At 38.8% G+C, this 9,869-nt stretch overlaps 2 protein-coding genes across 2 annotated transcripts; both read right to left on the bottom strand.

Moving 5' to 3' along the window:
• Positions 1–632: 632 nt before the first annotated feature.
• Positions 633–4,744, bottom strand: bpgm (2,3-bisphosphoglycerate mutase). Its single transcript, XM_015028880.1, has 3 exons — positions 4,632–4,744; positions 3,371–3,979; positions 633–1,991 (listed from the first exon to the last, which is right to left on the bottom strand). Exons 2-3 carry the CDS (start codon positions 3,969–3,971, stop codon positions 1,816–1,818), a joined length of 777 nt encoding a protein of 258 aa, XP_014884366.1. The 5' UTR covers positions 3,972–3,979; positions 4,632–4,744; the 3' UTR covers positions 633–1,815.
• A 1,109-nt stretch (positions 4,745–5,853) lies between these two features.
• Positions 5,854–9,855, bottom strand: LOC106945296 (troponin I, slow skeletal muscle-like). Its single transcript, XM_015028873.1, has 8 exons — positions 9,604–9,855; positions 9,287–9,328; positions 9,174–9,180; positions 8,808–8,852; positions 8,569–8,700; positions 7,672–7,761; positions 6,865–7,038; positions 5,854–6,644 (listed from the first exon to the last, which is right to left on the bottom strand). The coding sequence occupies exons 2-8, from the start codon at positions 9,295–9,297 to the stop codon at positions 6,558–6,560; spliced, it is 546 nt and encodes a 181-aa protein (XP_014884359.1). The 5' UTR covers positions 9,298–9,328; positions 9,604–9,855; the 3' UTR covers positions 5,854–6,557.
• Between the last annotated feature and the right edge of the window lie 14 nt (positions 9,856–9,869).

Below are 9,869 nucleotides of genomic sequence, written 5' to 3'. Positions count from 1 at the left end.
CAGAGCTGCAGAGAAGCGGCTTAGATTGAAGAATATTTACGTCGTGCAAAGGCCAATTAATAATTATTCACTACTTTGTATTTCCCTGTTATGTAAGATCCCTATGAAATACAGTCAATTTTGTATTTTAGTAATGCCACTGAATTGTCCAGATGTAAAAGGTTACTCTTCACATAATAACTCTTGTCACATTCGTTGTTCCAAACGTCAAACCTGTCGCATCACTTTGCATCCAAAAAGATGGAGTTTTCTGGGACACTCCCAGTTAAACTGTCCATTCACTCGTTTTACTGTTGGTTTAATTTCTTTTTTTTTTGTCTTTTTTAAGTTGACAGACATATAAAGAATCAGCCTGTGAAGACTTCCTTTGTGCGTCGGAAAACCTGGTCTGTTTGCACGGAAATGATTGCACTGGTCTGGGTTCATGTGTTGTGTCCCACGGCTGTTTATTGCCTCCAGGCTTCCGTAAGCGACCAGAATCCAACAAACGAACGACACAAACGATCAAATCGTTTTCTGATCCGTTTCCAATATAATTTGCCTCACCAGAAATTAAATATACTCCTGACGTGACAAAGCTCAGCAAAAAACATAAAAAAAAGAAATAAAAAAAAACACAAATATACACGAACAAAAATTAGAACTTTCATATTACATGGGAATCGTTCATCCAGTAACATCTGTAGGATTAAAATTAGCTGAAACTACAAACATCAGTGCTGTCGACACTCAAGTATTTGCACATCCATGACTCGCCTGTTTCCTTCTTGCGGCAAAGTAGTTCAGGGGAACAAAGTAACAGTGAAACAACATGAAAATACAGGTATTGCACAAATTACATCCACAAACAAGAGATATGAGACAGCATAAAATAAACAGAGTTCTGCTTTATGACAATGAGTATACACACTTTGTACCGTCACTCATACTTTTGACTTGAAAACTATTTAAAAAAAAAAAAAAAAAACCTTAACGATGCTTACATTAACCAATTATTATATTTGCACAAAATAAGACTTACTTTTCTCAATTGGCACATTCAGCAAGGTAACTTAAATTTGAAAACCTCCTTACTAAAAATGCAGATCACAACCAGTTCATACCAATGTATTAATGAAAAAAAAACAAAAAAACAATCCACATTTTTGTTCTGTACCAGAAGTAATCACAGTGTATAAACCACTGTGCAATTCAAATGTATGATTATTTCATACAAATGTGGCATTGTAATGGCATATTTTAACAATATATTGAGCGTCATTTAATAAATAGGCAGACTATCTGCAGCTCTGCAACAGAAAGCAGGTTAAATACCAAAAACACAGGTTTAAAAAGAAGAAACGAGTCCTAATGTAACAGCAACAAACACTTTAAAAGACTAATATGAGCTTTCACTGATTTTTTTTCTTCTTCTCTTCATTACTCTCTGTAGAAAAGTATAAGTAAATAAATTAAGGTCTACAAATAGATAAGACAAGGAGCAGAGTTTTACCCTCAACATTTACACACAAAACACAGTCCAGTAGCTTGCTAAGACATTTAGAGTACACATTGATTTACCGATCTCCAACATTTCCAGTGTATCCTGCTTAAACCAACAATCACACATTGTTGCAAGTGTAACATTGACACCTAGGAGCCTCACAACTGCAATGAGTTGTTGTTGTTGTTGTTGTTATTGGCTAATTTTGCAATACAGAATAATTCAAGTCTGTTTAAGATTGTAGCTTTTCGCCGGATGTAATAATCCAGGCAGTAGGCGGTAAAGGCGGCGCGCGTGTGTGTGTGTGTGTGTGTGTGTGTGTGTGCATGTGGTCAAGTGGCTTGTTTAGCCTTGCCCTGGTCCTCCACCTTTTTAATGGCGGCCTGAATCTTGGCCTGGTCTCCCAGCAGCTGGCGAGGCTTCACTGGTTTGAGGTTCTCGTCCAGCTCTAGCTGCACAGGCACCCCAGTGGGTAGAGTCACGCTGGCGATGTCTTCGTCCGAAACACCTGTTGAACAGAAGTCAAATTAATTGAAATGATTCATGTAGTAAATCGTTGTCGGTTCGCAGTTAATCTATTACAATGTTTCTTCATCAACTACGGTCAAAGTTACGTTGCACACAAACTAACGACCATTTTAGTAAGTTGACAGTTGAAAGTAAAAATTTAATTTTTTTACTTTCCCATGTTGATAAAGCTTACCCTATAGGAGTCATGTAGCTTACCAACTGTGTTCGACTCACTTTATATTCTTGTACACAAGTTAAAACTCAATTGTGAAGTTACCTTGAGATGACCTTTTTGTTGAGTATCAGAATAAAAATAACAAGCTAAACTGAGTCAAACTGAATAGTTTTATGTAATATTAATAAGTTTTTGTCAAACAGCCCTCCCCCTACACACTGACAGCACGACTGCAGTGGGCAGGTGAACTCTTATGTAGGTGGAAAAGTCCCCCGTTCCCATGGAGACGGTGGTTGAAAACAGATCAAGAGACTCATCACTTACAGAATGAACTGGAATAAATGCGGTAGCAATAACAGGTTGGGGGAGCTTCTTATTTTCATAAACCCGTCTAAAGTGGGAGGTGGAGGCGTCTCCTGTGCCTTGAGAAAAATAATTACACTCCTTTTTACTTCCTCTGACATTTTGTCACATTTCAACCAGAAACCTCTTCATGGTCGTTTCTGGTCCATGAAACCAGAAACGTCCAGGAACGTTTCTGGTGCAGGTGCAGCTTTGTTTTGACCAAAACAACATTTGAAATGCAAACGATCAGATGAGCTCAAACTTGAACTTTTTGGTTTGCGTTGAGAGTAATCCAACAATGCACATCTCCCTAAACACCCGATCTCTAGCGTGACACGTGGTAGTGGCAGTATTATGCTGTGGGAATACTTCAGCCAGGGGGAAGAAGCTACCCCGGGACAATCCTGGAAGACAACCAGTTAGAGGCTGCACAGGAAAACATGACAAAAAAAAAGTACATTTTGCACAATACGTAGAATCTCCTCATATCCATTTGCATGCGTTCAATTAATATTCTTGCTTACTAATAATGCTAAATATTTTTGGAAAGGTGAGGTCCTGTAAAAATTCATGATGATTACGAATATTGAAGCTGATGAATGAGACATGGCCCCCTTTCAGACCCTGATGCTTGCAAGTGTAGTAAAAGGTCAGCATGGATTTCATATTACACTTAAATGTAACATAAACTTCCTGACCTTTCTGGAAAAGTTCAAGCTTCCATTTTTGGACCTGAAATATTTTATGTACTTCCTTGTTCAGTGACTCTGATGAGCAACAGTGATCTTTAAAGAAGATGATTTCACTACATCTGTATAAAGAAAAGAAAAAGTTCAACCCAGTGGCGTACTGCCTACCTTCCAAGTGTTTAAGGATGGCCCTGCAGCTGTTCCCGTGACCAGAAATGAGGATGGTCTTGCCTTTCTGGATCTCCGGGACCACGGTGCTGTTCCAGTACGGCAGCAGCCTGTCCAGAACCTCCTTCAGGCTCTCCGCTCGGGGGAGGTTCTCCTTCGGCACGTCGCACGTGGCGTATCTGCGGTCGTTGTAGATCTCCGTATAGTAAGGGTGGGACTCATCAATCAGAGGCGGAGAGATGTTGTAGCTCCTTCTCCACTGCTTCACCTTTTGCTCGCCGTGCTGCAGAGCCATTTCTGCCCGGTTGAGTCCGATCAAGGCTCCGTAGTGGCGTTCGTTGAGCCGCCACGACTTGACGACGGGGACCCACTCCTGGCCCATGGTCTCCAACACCAGCCACGCCGTGTGGATGGAGCGGCTGAGCAGGGAGGTGAACACCAAGTCGAACTTGTATCCCTGCTCCTTGAGAAGCCTGCCGCAGTCCCGGGCTTCCTTCACCCCTTCCTCGCTCAGCTTCTGGTCGACCCAGCTGCAGAAGCGGTTCTCCTTGTTCCAGGCGCCCTCGCCATGCCTCAGCAGAACCAGTCTGTACTTAGACATCCGAAGAACTAGAAGCAGAGGAGTGATGCATATTACTTAATGGAAACGAAACAAAGCTGGGTGCGGCTGACAACTTTTTAAAAACAGACAGGGGGACATCCTGTGCTTCTAATTTTAAGTAGCCATTTTTTTAAAATTATTATTGTTACAACTACTGCACTTTATTTTTTGAAGTCCAGTAGTTCTTTCTATTTCTATTTCTAATGTCTACTTCTGCTTATTTGTTCTATTTCTATTTCTAATGTCTATTTCTGCTTATTTGCTGCCCTTCTAGGCCAGGTCACCCTTAAGAAAGAGGTCTTGAGATCTCAATGGCTTTTTATCTGGTTAAAGAAAGGTTTAAAAAATACTAATACAGGTGGGTGATCTCAATTTAACAGCAGTGAGAACTTCTTAGTCAATGCTAGACAAAAATAGAGACCTGCTGAAGGAGTCGACATTGCCTCATCAATTATCCTTATTGAGAAATAGGATCAAAACAACAGTATCGGTCTCATCCACAACATTACTGATGAATGGTGAAGCTAAAAGGATGGGTGAACACCGGCACAGTTAATGCTGCACAGCCGTTCAGTAAAGCAACAAGGCCGGTGTATGCATGTAATTTCTAATCTTTACCAGAAACAGTCGAATTGTATCAAATAAAATGCATCACCTTACCCCGGTGGAGTTAAAAAACCCCGACAGAAATGCCGTCGACACTCTCGTCAATGTTGACAAGAATCGCCAGGCCACAGCAACGTCCGCTCGGTGCGTTGGTGATTAATGTGGCGGCCGTCCAATCGGAGAGCTGCATCGCCCTTTGTGGGCGTTCCCTCCGGTGTCTATTATGCCCATATTAGGAGGGGGACAAACGGTTCAGGCAAGCTCGCGGTAGGGGAAGGAGAACAGAGAGCAAGAGGAAGAGGGGTTCGCAGCTCCCGCACTGTGAACATGTTTGTTTTTGTTTCCATGAGTTAGAGTGGTACTGCGTTTCTGTAAAGATATTTACAACATTGTTTGTAGAAGTAGGAGTACAGTACATCTATTATTATAATCATGTCAGTACTAGTAGCGGACATGGGCGGTTCTAGCGATAATGGCGCCCTAGGCGAGACTATCCTAACAAGGAAGAAAAGCCAATGTATTCAACATGCAGACTCCGACTTCAGAAAAATGTAGGCTGGGGGAGGAGAAAAAGAGCTTTTACTTTAATATAAACACATGAACAAACATTTAGCCTTTCAAATAAAATAGCCATGTTTGTTAATGCGCAAAACAATGACATGTAGAAAAGGCTGAAAAATTATGCTCAGATTCGCATAAGCATTAGTTCAGAAGTTGCAGAAATCTAAAATGTTTCCAATTTCTGAACTTTTTTTTTCATCTGTTAAATCAATCTTTCGACAAGTTCTGAAAAAATATATTTATGAATTTTGTGACACCTGCCATCCTGTCTCAGGTGTACCATGCCTCTTCCTTGAGGACCGCTGGGGGATGGGCACCATCTGGAGGGAGGTTGTTCTTCAGCAGGGACAAGGGAGCTGATCAAAGTTGCAATAAAATGGCTTAAAGTAAATATTTAATTCCAATTTAATTTAATTGAGAGCAACTTGTCACACGTCAGAGAATTCTTAAAAGACCTTGGAATAGCCCTTTGAATTTTGTCCTGAACTAAAAGTTGCTAACAAGACACCAGCGAACATGTCACTTGCCAACTTAACCCTTTAGCCTACAGCAATTTTTCTTGCAGTGCTTATTAGCCACGTCACTGGAAGACAGCCACATTTCCTCTAAAAATGCAAAATCATTGACAGCAATGCGAAATGAGACTTTTTACACATTAGTGGAATAGGCTTCAAGCAAACTTCTACAGATTACAGTGTAACAAAGCAGACAAAGCCAGAAATAAGGATGTGATTTATTAAGATTTTTGCAGAGAGCAAAAAAAGGAAAAAAAAAAAAGAAAACTGGTTTTCCTACAACAATGTTGGACATATTTTTATAAAACAGTTCTAATGTGTGAATTAAAGCATTTTTATGTAAGACTCCTTGAAAATACAGCGAAGGTACTACAAGTATATTTGAGGATATACTGATATTTTGTAAGTAAGAGTTCTCAGTAAAAGCAATAGCATGTTGATTATGTTTCACATGTACTTTTAGACATAAATCATAAGACTGGTTTATCTCAAAAATGCACAATCGTTTTCCATATAATTTCAAGGGTAAGCACCTCAGTGGTTAAACGTGATCAGCCATTCTTGCACAGCCTTAACTGTTATAAAAATAAATAAGCACTGTCCTTTCAGTCCCAACCAAAAAGAAAGAGAATAAGATTTTTAGGACAATCTTAAGACTGTTTTAAATTTATAGATGACTTCTTCTTTATGAAGTCAATGATGATGAAGACGACAATGAAGAGATGGGGTGAAATAATGAGATAAAATTACTTAAATGGAGCAGAGACAGATGATACATTCATGTGTATTCAACAAAAATGATCCCAAAGTTTTCATTGTCATCTTTGTCACTTACAAACCCAAACAGTTTCAGTGTTTACACTTTTCTTAATTTACATTAAAGTGACTGACATCCATCACAAATCTACTGGGCAGCATCAAACAGCTTCTTTCTCCCCTCCATCCCAGACATGGCGTCCACGTTCTTACGCCAGTCAGTGACTTCTTCTTTCTGTGGCATCAGAGCAGAACATTTGAATCGGTTCACCCTGATTAAACACTTGAGATGATTTTAAGGTCGGTGAGATGTGGACGGTTGCTTGCTTAACGTTGCGGCATTAGATACCATTTTTTTATTCAATTCTGTATGCATTTAATGAAAAATGCATACAGTCTAAGAGACTTAAATGAACATTCGACCTAACATGCACGTCTACATCCTGCACTCTTACCTTTTCCTCCTCTTTCTTCACGGTCTTGAGGTTGGCCTTGAAGTCCACTGACTCTTTTACCTTTGCCCCCAGCAGGGCTCCCAGCATGGCTCCTGCAGACACCCTCACCTTCCTCAGGTTCGGTCTCTTCATCTTGCCCTTCAGCTCAAAGACCTTTTGAGACAAGTTCTGTATCTTTGTGGAAGACAAACCACAAACCCGTCCTTACAATTAAACACAAGGTTTTAAATTTCCGCTGTGCGTAGATCGCATGTCTCTCTTATAGATGTGTGATTCTGGAGAAAGAAAGTTGTCTCTAGGAAGCGTGTTCAAAATGAATTGTTGCTTCGGAGCCTTGGTGACACCATGATGTCCCTGTTTGTTGTGGTTCCGTAATGGCAATGCTCTGGAGATTTTTTTTTTCCTTCTTTTTCTTGTTGCTATTTTCTGATTTCTGAAGGTTAATGAACAAGTTAATAGGTCTCTTTGTCACATTATGTTTTATGTCCCAGGAAATGGATTATGATGTAAAAATTCAGGTATTCTGATAAAATCAAAAATGCATTGTCCAAATTAAGAAAACGCTTGAGTTGCATTTATTGAACAACAATCATTTAGAATGTGAGTAAATGTGGCAGGGATAGTTTTATTAATTTATAACAATTATTTTCCTTTTTTTTTTCTTTCTTTTACAAAAATGAATAAATAGAAATATGTTAGATCTTTTGCTTCTTCAATAGAAGATGGAATTATTTCAAAGCTTTTTGCACGTCTTCACCAGAATGCCCAATAAACGTGGATGTTGCCGTATTCACTGGAATCCCTCACCTCTTTCTCATTTATTGCCACTTTGCTAGCAATGTCGTAGCGCTCTTCGTCGACCTTGTCAATTTTTTGGTGGATCTCTTTGCAAAGATTCTGTGGACAGAAACATTTTTGTTTAACAGGCTTATTGAAGGACTCTAGGCTTAGAGAACATAAGTTAGCTAACAACAAAATAAAGATTAAAGATGTGGAAGCTAACGAGAGTTGATGTGAACAAATGGAGCTAAATACTGGAGCAAAGCTTCTTAGCAGATGCAAAAGATTTGAATTTGATTCAAATCTTTTGCCTGAGGTTTACCCGACTATCAGGACAATGATAATTAGCTGACAGCTAGATCTGCAATAAAATGACTCAGATCAAAACATCTTCATATGTCAGAGTGGCCCAGTCAAAGTCCAGACATAAGACGTGTTTTACTTCGCCAATTATACACTTTTGTTTTTTCGACCTGTCGCATTGCATACTAATGAAAAGTATTATAAAATGCAGTTGTATAGGAACAATATGTAAGAAGGTTAAAGAATGATGAGAACAATTTATGTTCCGACTTCTATTATATAATAAACTGAAACTATTTTGTGTTTATTTAGAAAATAATGTATCAAATAAACTTAGGTTTAAAGATTTTATTATTTCTCGATGATAAATATTTTTCTCTCCTGGAGTTTTTAAAATAACATTTTTTCAATGACTTGGAGGGTAACCCACATTTTAATCATCTATCCAAATAAAACCCATAACTTTGAAGTTTGATGACCAGATATTAAATATGTAAGACGAAAATAGATTTGGAGCAACTGATCTATTTAAAAAATTGGCAAGCTGGAATGCATGCAATTTTTCTCTACATCTTCAACCTTCAAAATCATAATACACGAAATCAAGGGTTATAGGTGTACCTGTAGTTCCTGCATGGAAAGGCCTGACAGCTGGAGGGTTGGGTGTCTTTCATCAAGGATCCTCTGTTTATCAGCTATTCTGGCTTGCTTTTCACTCTCCAGCATAGTCATTGCCTTCTTTAACAGTTTGGTCTGGAAATAAAAAAACAACAACAACAAAAACATACAGAGAAAAACATACTATTTAATGGTTGTGGATACACTTTGGCAAAGTTGGACATTATTTATACAGGGCATACCTTCAAGAACAATCTGCGGGATGCAGAGATTTTTGGCTTAGGTTTCTGTAACAGAATGAAACAAGATTAAGTTTACATTTTTTGAGGTGTGCATCACTTTTTGCGTGCTTCTAAAAATCTCCGTACAGTGACGGTGGAAGCATTGTTAAAGCATAAAAGCTAAACATAAAGCAAACCATTTTCTTGGTATGATTGATTGGTGTCTATCTGGCTTGATGTACTTTCTTAATTCTCACAATGTATTTGTGGAGTTAAAGGCCCCAAGCTGTTACGATACATTGATTTTAGTTGCTGACATGCCTGTACATAAAGAAAAAAAAAAAAAAAAAAAATCAGCATAAACCCATAGAAACCATCTGGACTCACCGAAGGGCTGTTGAGGGGAACATTTGTGTCCATCGTGCAAAAAGCAAAAAAGAAAAACTGATTAATTGTTGTCAATAAGTGGTGAAGAATAGGATTTCTGGGGTTGAACTTACGTTCCAGACATGATAGAAGTCCTTACTTCCTCCTTGTTGTGTCTGTAAATCAGACAGATGGCGTAAAAAGCACTGGTAATTTTCTCCATATTGACTATAATCATTGGAAATTAGAAATGAACCTAAACATGAAGATCACTTAAAACTGCAATTAAAATGTGGATAAGTAAAAATAAGAAGACGTAAACTTTAATCTTCACCCTTTTTAGGGTAAAAATAGAGACATATGGAACAATATCTCTGCCACATCTACTTTAAAGATGTGTCTTTTGCCTGATACACTGTTTTGCCTTCTTGTAGTAAGAAGATTTTCTTACCTTTAAAAGTGAAGTTTCAATGCTCAGGAGTTCCCTTGTGTGTGTGACTCAAGGGGATGAAAGAGGGCAGATATATAGATTTCAGGGCTCATGTGAGTGGCTCACTGAAATAGACTCTCCATTCTTAGACTCCATCTCTCGTGCTTCACATGTATGAGGTGTGAAGTTCTTAGAAGTTCTGAGGAGGGTTCACCTGTGATGCTTCCTTGGTTTGTCTCAAGAGGAGCAGCTGAAATCTGATAGTGCAATTTACAGACACGCAAAAA

The sequence above is a fragment of the Poecilia latipinna genome, unplaced genomic scaffold (assembly GCF_001443285.1).
Source record: "Poecilia latipinna isolate Pla-1442-1.1 unplaced genomic scaffold, P_latipinna-1.0 Scaffold138, whole genome shotgun sequence".
Lineage (NCBI taxonomy): Eukaryota > Metazoa > Chordata > Actinopteri > Cyprinodontiformes > Poeciliidae > Poecilia > Poecilia latipinna.
This window is presented reverse-complemented; position numbering and strand designations above follow the sequence as displayed.

Excerpts from the sequence above, each read along its gene's own strand:
- LOC106945296 (XM_015028873.1), bottom strand. Across the intron at positions 7,762-8,568 it reads TTTCCATGCAGGAACTACAG|AATCTTTGCAAAGAGATCCA; the intron begins GTACACCTATAA and ends TTCTGTCCACAG. Across the intron at positions 7,039-7,671 it reads TGGCAATAAATGAGAAAGAG|ATACAGAACTTGTCTCAAAA; the intron begins GTGAGGGATTCC and ends TCTTCCACAAAG.
- bpgm (XM_015028880.1), bottom strand. The coding sequence starts at position 3,971 with ATGTCTAAGTACAGACTGGTTCTGCTGAGGCATGGCGAGGGCGCCTGG. Across the intron at positions 1,992-3,370 it reads CATCCTTAAACACTTGGAAG|GTGTTTCGGACGAAGACATC; the intron begins GTAGGCAGTACG and ends TCTGTTCAACAG.